The sequence below is a fragment of the Micrasema longulum genome, unplaced genomic scaffold (assembly GCF_059751315.1).
Source record: "Micrasema longulum isolate JH-2025_06_02 unplaced genomic scaffold, ASM5975131v1 h1tg002536l, whole genome shotgun sequence".
Taxonomy (NCBI): Eukaryota; Metazoa; Arthropoda; class Insecta; order Trichoptera; family Brachycentridae; genus Micrasema; species Micrasema longulum.
Window position 1 is genome coordinate 1 of NW_028279676.1, and position 21,909 is coordinate 21,909.

Consider the following 21,909-nt stretch of genomic DNA (forward strand, 5'->3'; position numbering starts at 1 on the left):
TTGCTCAAGCCTGGGTGTTTTGTTATGTAATTCACCACTGTAATTGGGACTCCTGGCCTGTTGTGGTGCAAAATTTAAATAAATACTGTCTTAATATGTACCGATAAAGATTTCGTTCATAATCGCGGCGCTGAAGGCGTTTACTGATTCAAGATGCTCTACTTAGGAGCGACGTTGGGAATCGAACCCGAGACCTTTTGCATGGCTACCAAATGCGCTGACCATTACATCACGAGACCGACATGGACATACACTTTAGTAATTTCTTTTTCATAATTTATTCAAATAAATATATAATTTAACGAAATAAATTAAAAATCATAAATACTCCGCTCGTAAGACGCGCGTGCGTCCCCCATCACTGGCATTACCCGACTGAATCTGTTTTACACAACAACCGCCACAAAACAGCGTCTCTGTCTTCTTTGTTTTGAGTTCTATCTTCGTTCTCACTCTTATACAGATGTGTTGCTGAATTAGCGGACATTCATTCTTCGCGTAGCAAGGATAAATATTTTTTGTATGTACCCAGCATAGTTATACAAATTTTACTTTCCAAATTCGGTGTGAAAATGTCCATTTCAGATTACTAAAAATACGACTTCATCATTTGAAAAAAAATAGACAGATATATCAAGTCTTGTATCCTATGTCGACTAGTGTGACATCACAGCCACACAAGAATTAAGTCTCCAGGTCGCGGGTTTGATTCCTCAGAAGGTAAAATATTTATTTATTTTGAAGGTGCTGCAGTATTTGTACTGCAGTACTGCAGTATTGCAGTACTGCAGTATTTTACCGACCATGGGGCGCTGTTTTCAATCTTCCGGGGGTAGAGAGAATTTCTACTGCAACGTCGGGATTTTTATTTTTTGCATGCCACTTCACTTTGCCTTATATATGAGGAGATTTTTTTATGAAAGGAACAGTAGCAAGAGATTAGAAATCGAATTGGGGTAAGGTGGGGTTCGAACCTCGAAACTCTGATTCGTTAGTCCGAAACACTATCCACGGGACCACAACCCGATTTTAAACTGAGGATTCAACGTCAAATTACGTAAAATTAATAAAAGCACGATGAATTTACATTGAGAACATTATTGCGACCTGAAGAATTACCCAAAATATTAAATCAGGTTGAATTGCCAAAAATATTTTCAACAATATTTTGAGTTTGTCTAAATTTTTGTAGCCAAGTACTGGATTCAACTCCCTGGGAAACTGTTAATATTAACATATTACAACAGAAATAAAGAATATTTTAGAGAAGGTAATATAAAAGTCTAGACATCTACAGGGCCTATGACTTGTCATTGGCTGGTTTAAAAGGCCACATTACACACTGTGTAACATTCACCATTATGCCCGTATTTGAACATTTTTATCTCTTCAGTTCTTTCATCTGTTGATGTTTGTGAAGTTAAAGATCTAAAACCTTTATTAATGCGGGTGAGATTCGTGTAATTGAATCATTTACCAGCCAATAACAGGTCACAAGCCCTGTAGATGCCTAAACTTCTATATTACCTCTTCATCTCGGTTGTAATATGTTAAAAATATATTAGTTTCATTTCCGTTTTTCAAACAGTTTTATAATGTCAAACTCTGAAATGTCAATTATTAAACAGTATATTTTACACCATTTGACGTTTAATCATCAGTGTGGTCATATATGAAGCAAAGTGTAGTCGCATGCAAAAAATCAAAATCCCTACCCCATATGCAGTAAAAATATTATCTGCCCCCGCTAGAACATTCAGAATAGCAACCCTGGAGTAGCTGATCACATTACTTTCCATGTGAAAAAGAATCAGAAAACGTTTCAACTAGGGCATTTATACTCCACCGGGTGCGGACAGGAAAATAATAATGAATTTGTAAAAGGGTTAGAAAAAATAATTAAAAATGGCATTTGACTTTGTTTTATTAATTTAATACAGCCAACTATGTATATGTGCCTGTTTTTATTCTATGAGATTTGAAAATATAAATGATTGCGATCGCTGCATACATATTAATATTTCAAAACATTATTAATAATCAATTTAATACAATGTATAGTTTAAATGATAAAACATAAATCATTACAACTAGCTAAAACACGCGAAAAACAATATTTTTTCTGATTAAATCAAAAGGACTAGGAGGTAGATACTAAAAGAATACGTTTTCTATTTCATAGTAAAACTCATATAAATAAATTAATTATTTGAATATCTAAATAGCTCTATCTAATGTTAACGTTTAATTTATTGTTTAATACTAAACATCAAAATATATTTTAGAATGTAAGTATAAAACTTGATATAATTAAAACAGTTAATAAATAAAGAAATCAAATTAATTCATAAATTCAATTGACAATTAAAATGTATGGTTCTGGCTGAACATTATCATTCGCAAACAATGTGCATCATCTGTTAGTCTAAATGATTTTTTTTAAATACATAATTAAATGTCAATTTTAACAGTTAGAACCTATTGTTTGGAAAATTTAGTTTGGTTTGGTTATTAACGCTAAATTTGCATATCTTCAAAGTTGTATTACAGAACTCGGCGACATATTGTTGTTATTTGTCATGCACACGATAAAGTTCATTTATATAAACTTTGAAAAAATACTCTTCCTTTGATTAAAAAATTCCCACCTGCGAATGTCGATAAATATCTTGCCACCTCATTGTAATCAGTCAGGTATTACCTGTTAGCTTCTTTTATGGAATTCTTGAAACATTATAGAGCAAACCTTTTTAAGGTTTTAATAAAACAGTTAAAAACAACATTTACATTTTAGGAAGTAAAAATAACATGTGAAAATACAATGATATTTTTAATAAATATAGTAAGTTTTAAAAACGTGTAAATCGTTTTAAAATATCATTATTTCATAGACAAGCATATGATTTTTATTTAATATAGAACTAACATATTGAAGACACTTAAAATATGTTTAACACGTGTTTTTCATAGGCCAAGTCAAGCTTAATCTACCTTATATGAAGAATGTTTTGCGTTATTTTGCCTAAATTCGTTCGGATCTACTTTGAATTGCAGGGGTGACTTTGATATCTCTTATTATTTTAATCTCAGCCCGTGTTAGTTCAAACACAATTAATTTTAAAGCAAGTATGACTGTAGCGTACATCTATGTTATTATAAATTATTCTAACTTGAATACTAAATCACATTTATATAACAACTAAGTGGCCATATACATAGCTACTACACCAAAACTTATTAAAAATATATTTACCTACACTAAGATTGTAAGTCTAACATTTATAATGGACAATAAACATGAAAAAATATCACATTCTACTAAGTACAATTTTAAGAGGTTAGCACATTTATTTCATACCATTGAGTAGATACGTACCTGTTCAGAGATGGATAATTCAAAAATATGTTTAATACCATAAATGGAGCTTATTTAAATATAATTTATCTGCATATTTATGCAAGTTTTAAAATAAACAAAATGTTATCTTTTTATGTAAAGACATGATTATATAAGTTTTAAAATAATTATGTTTACCGTTGCGGTGATTATTTTTTTTTTGATTTACTAATTCAGGGTTTATTTTTTACGGGTATATACAAAGCAAAAGTTTTAAAATAAAATAAATTGACCAAACGTCTCTGATATATTAGTCATATTTCAAAAACAGGGTACAAATTTTAATGAAAATTAACATGCAGCCTAATAAAAAAGTCGCTACGTCGCATATAAAAAGATATTTATATTTTTGGTGGTTCTACTCAATGATATTAAATTATTCTTTACATCAATTTATGGCTGAAACAGAACAAAAACAAACTCTTTTTTTATTTTTTTAAATAGTGAAGTGGAAGTTAAATAAATTAAAAATAAAATTTCTCTTGGCGTAACAGCTAAAGTTTTAAATACAGGAATAATGTTCCAAAAAATAATACTTTTTGCTCAATGGGTATATTAATGAAATAAAAAACATTTGAATAATGTTATTTTTGTTTGTTTTTAGAAATAACATTTTTCACCACACAAATAAGTAGGATACTCAAAGCGTTTTTATTTTGAAATATTATATTTGTTTAAATTTAGAAGAGCATTTTGGCCATTATATTCATAAATAAGAAAGTTTAGAAAAATAGTTCGATATAGGAAAAATGGTGTTATAGAAAATGATATCTATAAATTATAAAAATGTTTAACGGTTAAATTCATTGAATTTTAATGAGCGATGTTGTATTTCATGTTAAAAAATTAAGTCCTTCATTTTCCAATCATTTTTAAAATCTGTTTGCAAAATACGATTAAAACCCAAAATAAATCCATAGTTATTTATGCATAAAATGTGCATTTTCGTGTGGTAAAAGGAAAGATTCTAGAAGATCTTATTTCACTATATTGCTTCATTTTTCAATTGAATTCCAAATTTTCAGATCTTTTAACGATTAATAATCAATATAATTAAATGGAAACACAATGAAAAAATATTTTGAAAACTTGACTGACTTGACTTGATTAATAAAACACTATGTTTATCGAATTATTTTTCAGACTAATCAATAACTTTATTCTCCGTTAGCTGCAAGCCACCAATTATTTTTTAATGAAATAATCGTTAGGTGCGTAATATAATTACAGCATTGTCACAGCCTTGCTTATGACTTATGATAAATTTACAAGAATAAAATATCGTGTAATATGTTAAATATTGAAATAAATAAAAAATTACTGATTGGAAATTGTTTTAAATAAATCAATCGATAAGTAAGTGGTCGGTTTTTACTCATATTTTATGATAAATTATTGTTAATATGAAAAAACCTTTGAATAACTCTAAAGAACACTTTTTCATATAGTTACTCACCCCGCGCTCCGTATGATATTAAATTACAATATTATTAAATCACATACATTTCGTACTTATAACAAACATGATTTCTTTTTTATATTTTAGCACATATCACTTGTTGACTCGCCTAACATAAACTTTTAACATAACAATAACTTCATAAACTTGAAAAAATATTATTAAAACGTATCCAACGTTTAAACCTACATTACAATCGTATTCTTTACAAGACGAATTAATGTTTATCTAGGCCGATAAAATAAATAATTCAATACAAATATGTATTTCACATTTCAAAAAGAGGCAACATTATAAAATTAAAATAACCAACATAAGTTTAGTAGTATTAAATAATGTTTTTAACAACACAAATTTGAATACAAATAATATAAAGTCTTTTTGAATAGTGACCCTAACAGAGATTATTAACCCCATTTGTTGTTAACCATTTAAAGTATCTACGTATTTTTTCATTTATTAAAAAGAAGAAAAAAAAATGTTTTTTTTTTTAATGTTCAAAGAACTACATACAGTTTATTATCTACTGACATTTGAGTAATACGTTGAACACAGGTGAACATAAAATATTGATTCTGTTGTTAGTTAATGTTTCAAAAGGGCGTCACTTTCCCTCGCATCCACACTGGTGTCCACACAGTTATCATCTTGCAAGAGTTTGGCTTTAACATCGTCATCTTGATCACTCGGCCTTTTGTTGTTCAATGACGTGTTCAGGTCTCCATTACAGTCAGGCGATCTGACGGTTCCATTTGGACTCCTGACGGAACACTGCGGAGGCGGACTGCTATGGTTCGGAGCGTTAGTATTAGCTGGACTTACTTCCTCCTCTTCTTTCAGCGTCTCCATCCCCTGAAAGACATGGATATTCATTTATTATTATAGTTATAGAAGAGTGTTATCAAAACCACATGTTAACAATCCAGTTTTAAATAATATCATGGTTTAAATTCGAGAATGAAGAAGAGAGCCTACTTCACTACCTCTTTGGGTAGCTCTCCATTCACACTAACATTAACACCTTATTCACTGGAACCTTCTTACAGAAGAAAACTAAATCTAAACAGGGTGATACCGAAGTACCTTTTATACTGAGTACCCGAAACTTAAATTCTTATTAAACTCGTGCGTGACGTAAAATAAAGAGGTGTAATTTTTTTCTGAACACGTACATTTAAAAAAAAATGCATGTAAGTTGAAAAGTACAAATAAAAAAAAACGAAACAAAATACCACACCAAAAAAGAGACAACTACTTGTGCATGGTGTGGGTTCACAATATGTTAACTAAAGCGCAATCGAAATTTTATCAAATAATTTTAGGTTATATCAGAGTAATAATGCGTAACCCATAGAGACGCCCTATCACTATGTTTCATAGAATGCAAGCGATGTTGGTTTGTTGGTTAGCAACCAATTGGTGGCAATTTTGTTTTATTTGACAACATAAACACAACGGTTCGATCGGATGCTTTTGTAACTGTGCTTGGCTTTGTTTGTCAATAACTTGGATATATACGTTATATTAAATCAAAATCGACTATGGTGAATTGCAGTATGTTTGGTTGCAGCAGTAGGAGCGTCAAAGGTGTTAAAGGAGTTGGAATATTTTCCCATGATTTATATTGAATTTTGGCATTTATTGTCCCGACACGTGTATTATGTTGCTTGAAAACTTTCTTTATATCAACATATTTACTTCAGATACTATTTTTTTCAATTTAGGGGATAAATTTGTGAATTAAAGTATGTTTACTGTTGATAATGACAGTTGATCATAGGCAATATGTAATGGCCGCACTAGGCATCCATATAAAGTTTGAGTTTTTTATCGAGTAGAGGTCGATTAAAATTTTACTCTAAAATAGCAACGTTAACCTTGAAATCGCGTCTTAAATGACGTGTCCAAATCAAGTTGACTTATGTGATTGTTCCTTCCGCCCACAGATATATATACACTAGCTGACCGACAGACGTTGTCCTGCCCGAACGTTGGCTTGCCTTCGAAAAATACTTTTTTATTGGTAAGTAGGTACCTAGGTACTTGTTTGTGATTAAATTCCAAAACTAAAAATTGTTAATATTCAAATATTAAATTTAAGTAGTTACTTGTTTATGGTTGAATTCCAAAACATGAAATAAATATTTTTTCAAATATGGCATTCTTCCAAAACATGAAATAAATATTCTTTCAAATATGGGGTATAATAAAAATTTTAATTTTAAATTTTTTTACATATTTAATATTATTTTAGTATAACCAAATATCCAGTAAAAAGAAATAAATGGGTAGAAATTATAAAAAAATTAAAGAAAGAATCTGATTGAGAACTCAAAAAAACAAATGATGTTTGTAAACATTCAAAAACAAACTTTTTATAAACAAAAAAACAACATCATTCCATTTTTTGTAAATGCATTCTCCTCGAATGTAACCCTGGTAGATCGACGAATAAAACATTTATGCTCTTTACCTTTTTTCACACATTAGATTGAAGATTTTAATATCTTCGAACACGCACAGCGCAAAGATCTATATTTCTCTGAAAACCGCACGTAAATCGGTTAAGCCGTTTAGAAGGAGTTCAGTGACATCACACGTACAGAGGAATTATATATTTTAAAATATATATACATTTACATATATATTTGCATATAACATGGTGATTAGATTGATAAGCAAAATAAAACAGACACTAACCTAAAAAATATACATTCAGATCAACTATTGGACTAAAAAAGTATAGTATAAAAAACTAAATGAAATATTTTTGTTATTCTAAAAAAGAACAAATAGTCGGGTTTCTGGAACAAGTTAATGACTAACATTTTACTGGGTGTGAGATATTGCACATCTAAAGTTAAAAGCTCAGCCCAAAACAACCGTTTAAATAAAACTGCAGGTTGAATATTATGTTTGGAATTTATCAAATATGACTTGTTTATTTACAGTTTAAACAAAGACTATTTGAAGCTAACTAGCGAAAAATTAGATTTATTTATAACAATAAGAAATCTCTTTTTCCAAAAATCGTGGTTGTCAGCTTTTGCCAGAAACCCGACGAAATGAAGGTAGTTGATAAATAAATATTTCTAACTTCAGCTTAAATTTAGTGTGGTAATATTTTTTGGTTCGCGAGGCAAGTTGTTAAATAAGTTAATTTCATCATACATGTAACTATTCTTTAAATGTTTAGTGTTAAATTTTTGCATATTAATATTATTTTGTTATCTTAGTGAGAAGTTTAATGCCTAGTTTTTTTTTATTCTCTTTATTTTTATTATTAGAATATTTATTTTATATTTAAAATTAATGCAGAACGCAACTCTTAATTTTATTTGCTTGATACAAAGAAGTAAGATTAACACAAATAATTAGTACAATCAGAAATTAATTTACCGGTCCATTGTTGGCTGTATTTTCAGGAGGTTCAACGTCTCCTTTTCCAATTAAATAATACGTCATAAGTTGTCCTTTTCCTTTCACTGAAACCAACCCTCGTTGTTCGAATTTGAAACCAAAGTTTTTCAGGATTTGAGACGTGTCTTCAGTTACCTAAAATACACATACCAGGGAATATAATTACTATTTACACATTTTCAAGATTATTTTTAAAAATGTTACAAATTTATTTTTAAAAACACAAAAAAACGAAAACGGGAAGGGAAATTTGATTAGGTAGTGTTTATTCATGTTCATAGCATACAAACTACCTAATAAAAATGCCTGTTAGTTAAAGTAGATAAATTTTTATGAAGTCATTTATAAAGTAGAAACAAGTTTTTATTAATTCTAAAACAAATTTACTTAAAAATCCATAGAAAACCTTACATCAAATTCAAACTAGTTTTTGTTTGTTTGGCAATATGAGACAAGATTAATCGATTATAAACACTTAAAAACATGTTTTGAAAAATTCTGGAATACAACCGTACGTATTTTTATTATTATAGTTAAAAATGATTACACAATTTTCAATAACATTCTCTGAAGACACCTATGAAACTTTTCATTAACTACTTTCAGGTAAGGAATGTCAATTTTCAACAAGAGAAGGGATTGAATCTTTGCTAAAATTTTCATAACAAATTTAAAAAAAGGTTTCAAATTTGGTCGCTAGAGTAACAAAAATGCAAGTTGGCATTAAATAATAAAATCATCAACCAAATATTGAATAACGTTTAAATATTTAAGTTTTAAATTGTGTTTTTACCTGAATGCATCCAGCCTTGCCGGTGCTCTCCATCCTGGAAGCCACGTTCACGGTATTTCCCCAAATATCGTAATGGGGTTTCCTCGCTCCGATTACTCCCGCCGTGATGGGACCGTGGTTGATCCCCATCTTCAGCACAAAATGGTTGAAAGACTGTTCGTTGATGCTTTGAAGAGCTTTCTTTAACTCCAGGGCAAACTCAACTAGCAGAGACAAGTGGGACCAACGAACGACGACCGGATCATCAGGCTAAAATATTAAAAACAGATATTTGGATATATATATTTATATATGTGGATAAGTTTTCAACATCATTACTTCATTGACAGGAATGTTTTAATCTTCCTTCTTGCGGTGCCTTGTCAGGTCCCTCCGACGTTAGTGATGACTACAGCGAAAGCATCTCAGACCTAAGCTACTCTTATATTCTACAGCCAGGACAAGTGTTTATTGGATGTACTCGCCATAGTGACTACTGTAAAAAGATGACCAGAGTGGTTTCCCAATGTCTTCTCTGGTGGATTTTTCTATCAAGGTAACGTTTCCTTAACTGGTTAGTTCTGGTTTGGGGGCGCCAGAAACTCGCCGTTCATCCTTTCGTTATATGCTGAGATCACACCGTTATAAGTGTGATTCCATTGCCCAGGGTTCGCGACGTGGACGGTAACGAATTGGACTAGTTATAAGTATTGCCGGTGGAATGCAACTGGGCGTTCACGGCATTTTAAAGAATCACACCCTCCTACTGACAGTTTAAACCCCAATCACATTTTCAAATAGAAAGATTTATTCACAAACACAATATCTGTAAAACGATGTGTACGTTCAAACAGATAGAATGGCATACACAATATAAAGTGATCATTTGAACAACCCAATAAATCCCCATTTGCCAGTTTTTTTTACATTTTAAACCTCTTCTAAAAAAGCATTTGTTTCAATATTTGAAAAAAAAGAAACATCAATCAACTTGATATCTCAAAAAAACACATATATACCACGATAGGCTAAATAATTTGTTGTAGTAATAAGCAACTGAGTATGCCGACCTCGTGGAGTAGTGATCAATGCGTTTACTTACCATGCAAGTGGTCTCGGGTTCGGTTCCCGCCATGGATAATATCAAATATTTATTTTAAAATATGCTTTTATACGATAATGTTTCATAGTCACTGAACTGGCACCAGAAGAGTTAGACTGATCATCTTACCTTCATGTCATAAAAAATATTAAGATACGCTGCGATTGGTGTACTTAATACTTTTTAATTACCCAATACTTAGAAAAATGTCATTAGCTATTTTGTTTTTACTGGGAATTATACATAAACACTAGCGCCTTGATACACTTTAGACTAGAATTAAGCGTATGGTGCAAAGTTCTCTCCTCACAACGGAAAAAAAACTAATAAATAGCCAGGTTGTGCTGTCTGAAATGTTTAAAACAATATTGAAAAACAATTTAAAGTTGTTAAAAAATATATTACAGCTTTCCCAGCACACACCGCACACCGCACCTGAGGACATAAGTCTCATTTGTGGTGCCCACATACACGGAAAAATTGCTCGTTGCCGAACGAGAAAAGCTGCCTAAAAGAGCTCTCCGTAATCTGGTAGCTTTATCATCTATGTGCCAAAATAATGTAATCCAGAAGCACATTATATTCACTTAATTGGATTGGGAAAAGAGGGAAGTGAATGTTACAAAAATATTGCGTTAGTCATATTTTTAAATAATTTAAATAATCATTCGTACCTTTACTTGTCTCGATGGATTAAGGCCAGCCGCAGCCATATACGAAGATCCGATAGTCTTTATTTTTATAATATCTTGGAACTTCGGTAACTCGAGCAACTGTAATCAGTAAATGTTGTGAAAAATTCTTCTTTTGTTTCATTGTTATCATTTAGCATGAAAACGCATGAAAACTTACAGCATCAAAGTCTGAAATAACCTCGTTCAAAAACCGTAAACATTCGAGTCCTTGGTTGTTGACGGTCTCTTCAGAATAGAACTCTGAAATATCAATAACATGTTAAATCGTCTTAGTTTTCATACTCGAGTATATGTATCGATGCTGGAAAGGAAAAAGGTATTAAGCGACATTGAGCAACTTTACAGAAGAGCCAATAATTTTTAAATAAAAAAATAACATAAATAGTATTATTTAAGCGTTTTTCCTATTTATTTATTTTTAAATTATAAAATAAACGTCTTTATTAATTAAAAAAAAACTTTAACAAGCTCTTCCGCAAACTTGCAACATCATCGCTTTAGTTCATTTTTATCCAACAGACCGTTTTTAACGAAATTGAGGTAAGTGAACAGGATATCAGAGAAAGCCTTTACTTATAAAATAATAAAAAAAAACAGCTTTTCTAAGAGGTTTTTTTTAACGAATTTTGTCTTAAGATGTGGTCATTATAAATGCATATTTAGTAAAAAATCAAAACGTTAAAGCTCTTTTTCTGCCGATTTGCGTTTTGGTTATTTGGATAAAAATTAACTGAAGCAATGACATGTCTCTTGGCAAACACGCTGTTTCAAATAGTAATATTTTTTTAATAATTTACATTTTTAAAACTGACATAATATAAAGTATTAACATCATTTATGTCCATTTTTTCCAAATTTAAAAATAAGCACCAAACGTAAAACAAATTTTAATTCGATTTTTTTTTTCTGCTCTACGAGATGTTTGTTTGATTTTACGTTTTATATATTATTTGATTTGATTATAAACGTTAAAAACTAAATGTTAAGTTAACAAAAGTTGGCATTTTTGACATTTTCTTTGTTCACTTTTAATCTAGATAATAAACCTGCCAAAGCTGTTCGTGATATTTGTGCAGTAAGGGGTAAATACGATCTGAATTCTTGACTTATTCGTTGGAAAATAACGAAGAAAATACATTATTGACTAATTTGCTGTATTTTTTTTTTGTTGTTCCCTCATGTTCTCGTTATTTGGAAAAAAACAAACACGACTTTAATGTCCCTCTCCAAGCATAAGAACTTGTCCTTTTTTGGAGAGGAACAGCATTTTAATAATGAAAAACTAAATTTATTTACAATGCAATCAAATTCGTAAAAAATATAATCTAATTAAGTAACGGAATCCACCTGAAGTGGCTTCATAAATAGCAGACGTTTCGAATTGAATATACCTGATGGGTTATCCACCCTAATAATAACCAAAACAAGCTAATCTCTTGCATGGGACATTCATCGCAACCGAGATAATACAAAGACGAAAACGAGAATAATTATGTTGAGGACATTAGCAGGCGTTACTCAGGAGCTATTTTAAAATGTAACTAAATTAAACAGTTATATATTTGTGTTTCTTGATATATATTTCCTACTACTAATATTATTTTTTTTTTTTAACTCATATTAACACTAAATTTATTATGTTTGTGTGCAAATGTATTTAGATAGATATTTCTAAATTAACTTTTCTTTAATAAAACTTATAGTTAATAAAAATTTTTAAAAAAACAAATAATTTTACGCTCGTAAGGTAGCGATTTACTCAAATTTCGAAAAGTTTCTCCCTCAATGTGCTAACTGAAAATTCGTTACGCTAAGCCTAATAGGGAAGTATAACATACTACGAATACCGATAAAAATATATGAAATGGATTTAGAATAATAAATAGTATTTTCAAATGGATATTGTGGAGAAATGATTTCATACATAAATCTAAAAAAGAAATTTAATAAAAATACGTTGCTAGAAAAACGCGACTTGTTTAGCCTTGGTTGTTAGGACATCGAGATTTGTGATATTATTCTAAACAAATATCGATGCCCAGGAACAAATGAACATAAGTCGTGACGTATTAGGGGCGTGGCCAATAGAATGACCGTTTTTGCGGGAATTCAAAATTACAAATTTAAAAGTATTTTTTATGCTACTAATAATTAGTAAAAAATATAAGTAGATGTAATAAAAGTTATATTTCCCTATTCTGGAATAAGGAACTGCGTAAGTCTGTTGGTTCTATGAAGTGGTCAATTGGCACTGAATTCACAAATCTACGCACGCGCAAACTGAGATTTTACAAGCTCTCTGGAAGATATTATAACAAACCAATCTATATTTTTTTATAACGAATTCAGCGCTAATAAAATATTAAATAACGAAACATTACTCTTTTCTGCTGAAATTATGGCATAAAATTACTTTATAGTTTATTTCAAAGCACATAACTCGAATTACCGTGTTGGTGCATATTTTACCTATGTACCCAGTACCAAGTGGCTGTTACTTATTTCTCTCTCATATTTTTAATAGGGTTTTTAAAAAAAGTGTCCTCAAAACGATTAAAAATTTCAATAAATCTTAATTAAATAAATTAATAAAAATAAATTAAATAAAAAATTGCTCGGTGGAGCAAAATTTTTGCCACTTTTAATGCGTAGATAAACGTATCGAGGGATTCTAGACCCGTCGGTATAAACCGATGTACTTACATCGAAACTTGATGGTGGGGGTATCGATAGTAAATCTTTGTAGTTGGTCGGGAGAATTTATCTTTAACTATGGCGTAATATTGAAGCTATGTCATTTTAGAGCGTAGATATGTGTACCGTGACGTACGCTTCCCCTTGTTTCATATCGATGTACCTACCCAAACTTGAAGGTGGGGGGTCGGTAGTATATCTTAATAATCACTAGAGCGAATTAATCTTCAACTATACCGTCAAGGTGAAGGTATGACGTTTTTATTTTTCCGTCATAATCGAGGCCCTGGGCTAGTTTCAGTAAACGAAAAGTACCAAATGTGTATTTTACCTGCAAAGTTAGGCATTGAGGCAAAAAGCACTCCGACCTCGGCGTAACTTTGGGAGTACAGTTCGTGATGCTGCCGACGGCGGTGTCCCATGAAGTGAGCCGCCACGTGTGGAGGGAGCACATTGTATACCAGCGCCTCGTTCCTCCTCCGCATGTCTGCTGCGCGCTCCCTCTGTTCCTCTATCTGCGTCTTCCATAGAAACAGCACTCGTGACGTCTGTTCCATCTTCAAGGTCAGGAATAAAATCGTGCGAATCAAAAAATCGTTAAATTGATACTTTTTTATTCGAATTTTATTCTTTTATTCGCGTGTCGCTCTCCGATATACAACAATATTTCTTGATTAATCGATTTGGTGTTTATTTTGTAGAACTCCATATTTAAACTTATAATATAAGAAATTAAACACTGATTTGAGTCTACTAAACTCTTAATTTTATTTTTACAAACATAAAAACAAAAATTTCTTGTCAATTTTTTAGACTCGTAAGGGTATTTTCAAACGAATGTGAAGATTAGATTAAACGTATTTAAATTTACTGTTATTCTTCAATATGTCCCTTTATGTACACGCTTGCATGATGCGTTATTAATAGATGAATCATTTTACAATTACATTTATATTTTTAGAAATTTTAAAAAATATAAATATTTTATAAAAATACATTTTTGTTTCTATAATTTTCTTAAAAATATTTCAATCATGTATTAAAATAAAAAAAAAACACCAACCTATTATAATTTTATTAACATGATTTCCACAACAATTATCTAAAGAGATAAAACTATAGAGCTTCATTAATTATTTCCCAATACATACATGTTTTTGTTATATACATACATATGCTCTTATTTTGTTATAAATTCTTCCGAAATTCAAATATAAATACGGAAATTCCCCATTACCAATTAAACTTTATGAACTATTGGTTTTTCCGACAGTTGTGATTTATGTACGTGCTATAGTTTATAAGATTATTTTTGTTTTTTTACTTAAGTACCTTGAATTATATGACTATATAAGGACAGTATTGATATTTGGTCAATTTCCAACTGGAAATAAATAAGTTGAAAAAGATTATCAGATTGTTTCTCTGCGATTTTTTTTTATTGTTTTACTTTATTTGAGCAAGACACAATTTTAAATATATCCTCTCTTTAAAATCGACGAAATAAATCCGATTTATTAGTCCAATTTAAAAATGTTCCCATTGAGTAATGGTATTGATTTGGTAATTGAAATACAAATACAGTTATTTTTATTTTTGTGCTAAATTTGTTGTATCGTTTGTTTGTACGAGGGTGGCCACAACTTTACTACACTGACAAAATGTAATATCCTGACTAGTTTTTCTTAACAGTATTTGTTAAAAAACTGTTTCAACTATTTTTGAAGAGTAACCGTTAAATTTTCTGTGACTCTGTTTTATCTGTTTTGGAAATATAATTGTTTAAAAACAACTTTTTAACCACCTGTTGTATGCGCATGTAAAGGCGCTTAGTTTTTGTAATGGCGCTTGGAAATGAGAAATCAATAATAAAAAAGTTAAGGAACTAATTTTTGTATACTTACGTATCGACTTAATATCACAAGTGCAATGATAATGGCCAGCATTAAACAGCACAAAGCGTATTTTGTTGGCACAAATCTGTAAAAAATACCAAAAAAAATACTTAAATGGAATGTTTGATGAACCTGATAGAAATTTAAAAAAAACATCATTGGGGATAGCATATCTTATAATTTCCCATCCATACAAAGTATATGTACATTTGTATGTAACTCAATTAACTACTTATATTAGAGACGCCCCTTTTTTATTTTAATTAAAGTCAAGATTGAAATGTCACTATCTAAATATTTACGTTGTTTCTTTATCCTTCTTCTTTCTTTCCCATCCCCTCTCCTTTCTTTATAGAATAGTGTTGATTTTTACTTTTTTATGTTTTTAGTTTATCTTTGTTTTTAATTTTGTATAAAATCATAAAAATTAATATGTTCATGTACTTGTAATTTTCTCAAACTGAACGGTTTGGGTAGGTAGGAAAAAATTGCCTTTAGGCAATATGCCCGCTCTTATATGCATATAAATTGTGTTAAATATAAAAATAAATGAATTATGAAAACTTATTTTGTACAAGAAATATTTGTCTAACACACTGAAATGTCAAATGCCAAATTAATGTATTTTTATATATTTTGTGTCATTCTGTGCATATGTTATTGTATCGAAAAATACCCACAATTTTTGTGTTTTTTTAAAGTATGTATATTTGTAAAATTTCTTAACAAAATAAAATTTGAAAAGAAATGTATAGCGAAAGAAAACTGGGATATTAGAATATTGCAATTTTATTTAGGAATAAGATTTCCCGAATGAACGTTTCATGTTTTTCTACTGATCAATAAAAAATAAGTATACCATACCAAAAAAGTATGAAATACGGCACTTTATATAATTCCTACGTAATATATATACCCAAACAATTGTCAGGAAATATGTTTAATAAATTCCATTAATCATTTCCTTGAAAATGTATATATTTCCTTACTAGTTAACGAAAACGTGTTAAATTCGGGTTAACGGCAATCGCCAACATACGCCGAAGGGCATATTCGTAAACACCCGACGCGTTTCCGTACGGGGTGTTTCGGAATTCACCCGAAATGGTTTCGTAAATAGCAGACGTTTCGGATTGGAGATACCTGACGCGGTATCCACCGCAATAATAACCAAAACAAACTAAATTCTTACATGAGACTTTAATATTATTTTTATTTATTTTATTTTATTTAAGTTTATTGTGCACAGGGCGCTATATTGGTATAATTTTCAGAGTAATAATGCGTGAACCTATAGAAAAGCCGTATCACGATGTTTCATAGAACGCAAGCGAAGTTGGTTTGTTGGTTAGCAACAGATTGGTGGCTATTTTTTTTTGCTTGACAACATAAACATAACTGTTTGATCGGATGCTTTTGGCACTGTGCTTGGCTTTGTTTGTCAATAACTTAGGTATTTACGTTAAATGAATAAAAATCGATTATGGCAAATTGCAGTATGTTTGGTTGCAGCAGTAGGAGCGTCAAAGGAGTCAGTTTTCACAGGCAATTGATATCAAATATTTTCCCATGGTTAACGTTGATTTTTGCTTAAAAAACTTTATTTAAATCAAGATATTTACTTGAGATACTATTTTTTCTCAATTTACAGAATAAATATGTGAATCAAAATATATTTACTGTTAATAATGACAGTTGATTATGGGCAATATATCAGGGTCGCACTAGGCATCCATATAAAGTTTAAGTTGTTATCGAGTAGAAGTCGGTTCAAATTTTACTCGAAAATAGTAACGTTAATCTTAAGATTACGTAATTTAAAATCACATTTTAAATTACGTGTCCAGATTTCAGGCCGCTACGACTCGCCGTTTCAGAGATGTGACGGACAAACAAACAAACTTAACACAGGACTTTCGTTCCATGGAGTTGGATTTATGCCTCAATAAATGTAACATAAGTATATTGTGAAAAAAAAATAAACACACACATGTATTTTCAGTATAAAATAAATATAGGCGAATTACCGAAAAATAAATTGGAATTACCCTGCAATAATATATACACGGGTACATATTTAAAAGTATTTACAATGCAAATTAATATCCATTTGGTAATTCTCGACCTGAGTACGGCCCATTGTTTTGCTGCGAACTGTAGCTAACTTAATACCCAATAGTCATATAATGGTTTTCCTACGATTGGGCTCCTCTATAGCTTGGCGCATTATTACTCTGAGGTATAATTACAGTGATATTATTTTTTAAATCTAAAACATTACCAATTACGTACACATTACAATATATAATACAATTTCTGACAGGACAACAAAATGTGACGAGAATATGTTTAACGCATGACTTCATTTGTGTTGGTATTTCCATAGCTTCGAATAAGGAGTGTTGTTTATGAAGTGATTTGTGTGAAATGTGGTATTTGTTCAATGTCAATTTTTTTTTTAAAGAGGCCAAATATTATTAATAGAAGCTAAATGTTAAAAATAGGGGCTAAATATTATCAATAGAGGCTAAATAAATAATAAAACTAAAAATAATTAATGGCGCAGCCGAGATATTACAATAATAAAAAACCAGAATTTTTATGTTGAGGCATTAGCAGGCGTTACTCAGGAGCTATTTTAAAAGTTTACGAAATTTAACAGTTATATATTTCTGTTTCTTGATATATATTTCTTACTACTAATTAGACATTTAAAAAAAATCTACGAAATTTACATATTTCTTACAAATAGTATGTAATTAAGAATCCTTAAAAATAATTGTTTTGCAAAAAATAAAAATAATGTTTTAAGTTTCTTTTACAATAATGTTTTCTTTTTATTTCGGATGTATTAATTTGTATGATATTATGTTTTGTCAATTTTTTTTTTATTTACGGTCCCAAATGAGTTTCTTATAACTCCGGAAGTATAATATGTAATTTTTGTATAATATGTTTATTAATAATAAAAATAAAATAAATAAATAAATAAAATGTACACATTTCCGAGATCGTACAGGCTTTTTTAAATTTCCTATTAGATATATAAAATCCTTAATTTCAGATATTTCCAGTAACGACAAAACATTCAGCTGAAGTTAACTTCTGTATTTGTTTTAAATATTTTTTTATTTAAATACCGACGTAAATTTTGGTTTAAAAATTCTAAACCCTTTAAAAATTTTGTCGCGAGACGAAGAAAAAAATATCTGGCTTGGAAAAATCTGTTTAAAAAAATGTTAGATTAACTGTATTGAAAAGTTATTTTCGATTTTTAAAATTCCTCACATAGAGTCCTCGGGCATGATCATCATGTCTCTGCAGTCGAGAGCCGGGGCCAGCCTGGTGGCGGCCAGCAGCGCGGGGGGCGCGGCCGCCAACGCCGCCAGCGAGGCGCGCGCCGCCAGCGGCAAGGGCGCCAGCGCCCCCACGGCGGCCCCCAGGGCGCCGCCCGCCAGCCCCCGCGCCGCACACCACGCGCCCCCCGAGCACGACCCTGGCACGGACATGTTGGGCGCCGGCATTTCGAGGGAACGGGCGCACAGCTCCTAGAATTCGAAAAGAGAATGTTCCCGACAAATGGTTAGAACTTATTTAGCACAGAGACAACATAGGACAACAACTTTATACTCCAATGCCAGAAGCGTGGAGATGTTGTAAAAGCCACAAGCTCAGGATGTTACTGACTTGCGAAATTGATCGCCGATAGTCTGAGGGGTTGATGTTGGCTATTAGATGGCCGACACATGTTCTTTTCTGAAATGTTGTTTTTAGTTAATTGAATTTTTGAGATTATTTTTTTTATGTAAGCACTTTTTTCTAAACATCTTTTAAAAATTTGTTTATATTTGTTTGCTTTTATGATTGATTTATTATTGTTTTTATTTTTTTCTTAGAATGAGGTTATTTACTCATTAGACAGTCAAAGAAACTTTAAATTAATGTATGATTTTATGTATGTGATATGATAAATAAATATTTTTTCAAATAACTAAAATTCGTTGCGTCAATTTTTTTTTATCGATTTTTTCATTGAAAAATGGCCTTTATACTGGTAAATCTCTTAAACTGAAGATTGTGACCACGGCGTACTTTCGAGACTGCAGTCCTTCACTTGTCTTGATTCCAACAGCAGACAGAAATATTTTTTTATATGAGAAAATGGGAACAACCCGTGTCTGGGGCATCAATTATGTATGCTATCTTCATCTGTATATATGGAGACGGTAAACTTAACTTCTGTTCTATCTGTATCTTCCTCGGTATGTTCTACTTACTTGCCATATCGACATCATATGATTGAAACAAACCAATGAATGACCGCAAAAATTAGTCCGTGTTCCTTACTTCATCAACATTTAAAATAGTTCCAATTTATATTTTAAATGGGCTTCTGTGATATAAATTGCCTACTTCAAAACGATTATAAACTCAATTCAAGCAAAAAGGCTTGCTTGAAAATGATTTTTATATGAGTTTTAACCATTGCCAAAACGATATGCTTAACGATCGTCTGCATTTATCTAATGAGGTAGTACTGAGCGATTACAAAGCCGACTCGATACGTTCTCTCAGAAAGGTAGTAAAACAGATGGAAAAAATAAAATAATTAAATTATTTTTATACAGTGGTAACTTTCTAACGCCTAGATACTCTTATATGTTAATAGGACCGAACCTAGCGACACTATTTTTTGCATCTAGGCGTTCGTTTTATTAAACTGATAGTTATATCGGAATTTAATTCGACTTCAAAATTTACTTATTTCTCTTTCATATTTTAAATAAGCTTTTAAGAAAAAAAGTGCCAACCAAAAAACGAAAAAAAATTCAAATAAATCATAATAAAAGGAAAATTTGCCAAGTGGAATTTTTTTTTACACTTTTTATAGTTATAATCAAACTTGCATTCGTTGATTAACTAAGTTCTGTGTTTTTAAGTTTTTTTACTGGCCTGTATTATCACAGGATGGTTAGTAAAAAGCCATAATAAATAGGAAAAAAGTTTCTCTTGCACTGACAGATTGGAGAATTCTACTAAAAATATTACTAAAGGTTTTTTTTAATCCAATCAACAGGCTTAAGTAAGCCCTAATAGATTGGCATTAATGAGTAATACCTAATCTAAACAGTCTTAAAATCTACTTAAATTGACCAAATGTATAATTAACAAAAGGTATATAAATATGGCATAATCTAGGCGGAAATGGCTAGTGTGACATCGCGAGTCGGGAGAGACAACACCGCTCGCTTCTTAAATGACTGCCCTCGCTGTAGGAACACATCGACAGTACCGTTTAGTGAGATTTCGTTCACTGTTCTGAGGATCCTTGGCAGAGGTGAAAAGAATCCGATGTTAGTTTTATAATTTCCCACAGCAAAGACAGGATTGATACGAAAGTTGCGGCGGGGTCCATTAAGGTTTATTTGAGCAAGGTTATCATGGGCATCTATACAGTAAGATATTAATTTGTACAAGAATATCAAACCAGCCAAAATCCTTCTGAATTCTAAACTAAAGATATGAAAGTACTCTAGACGATCATAATAGTTGATTTGAAAGTATTTGATCCGATTCTAAATATTCATGATTTAAAAAACTAAAGTTGCACCGATTCAATCCGCGTTATATGAATATTGTAATTAGGAGACCATATTATATAATTAAATTCAAGCAAACTACTAACAAATGATTTACACAATGTAATGAGGAAGTTCAGTGGTTTTTAAAAAAAAAATATTTGTTAATAGACTGTTAAACTAAGTCAATTCGTATTATCGGCGCTACGATTTTTCAAAGTTTTGTATTTCTGAAATAACTCCGCGTGTAACGTCAGAGATTCATTTCCGCTTATTCTCATTCAGTTCTTCCCATTGGTCCAGAAGCGACAAGCAGACCGGAAATCTTCCATAGCTCTTAGATTATAAGTTGATTCACATGAACCAGTGACGTCATTTAAAGTAGTGCGTTTTTATCAAAATATTTATTATTATTTTTTATGTACATTTTCAAGAAACTTTGCATTACAATTTAACGCTTTTATTTTTACCCCGCGTAAGAAAACATTTTTTGTATCCAATTTCCTGCAGGGCGGAAGTTCCTCATTGCAATTTTCGGGCTTTTGGATGGCTCAGATATTCGCAAAATAAATCCACAGATTTTGCACGCTTTCTTTGAAATGTGGTCAATGTGGTTGAATTTAAGTTTGTTATCAAAAAGAATCCCAGATCTCGTGATGGCATTACCTCATAATAGCTGAATTTTTAGGTCTGTACGAGTAACGTAAAGTAATTTATTCGAAACATGCTATTTTTAAAATTTTTCGACGACCCATGTCAAGATTTCGGGAGACATTTATTGGGAAATACATATTATTTTATTCGTTTAAAGATCAATACCGAAATTCTGGCCTGATAAAATAAATTCTCCTAACAAAATTCGTTAATAAATTATATCCCTCGTGAAACGTGCAAGT

The 21,909-nt window shown here is 30.9% G+C and overlaps 1 protein-coding gene across 1 annotated transcript in view; it reads right to left on the bottom strand.

The window, feature by feature from the left end:
- Nucleotides 1–1,906: 1,906 nt before the first annotated feature.
- The window catches only part of LOC148271999 (uncharacterized), a 46,383-nt gene continuing 26,380 nt past the window's right edge, over nucleotides 1,907–21,909 (bottom strand). The window contains exons 6-13 of the mRNA XM_088240639.1: nucleotides 18,723–18,982; nucleotides 15,444–15,519; nucleotides 13,871–14,096; nucleotides 11,003–11,085; nucleotides 10,825–10,923; nucleotides 9,070–9,318; nucleotides 8,256–8,411; nucleotides 1,907–5,708 (exon numbers count right to left, since the gene is read on the bottom strand). Coding sequence (XP_088096765.1) covers nucleotides 5,442–5,708; nucleotides 8,256–8,411; nucleotides 9,070–9,318; nucleotides 10,825–10,923; nucleotides 11,003–11,085; nucleotides 13,871–14,096; nucleotides 15,444–15,519; nucleotides 18,723–18,982 — 1,416 coding nt within the window. The 3' untranslated portion in view covers nucleotides 1,907–5,441. The remainder of the gene's footprint in view (nucleotides 5,709–8,255; nucleotides 8,412–9,069; nucleotides 9,319–10,824; nucleotides 10,924–11,002; nucleotides 11,086–13,870; nucleotides 14,097–15,443; nucleotides 15,520–18,722; nucleotides 18,983–21,909) is intronic.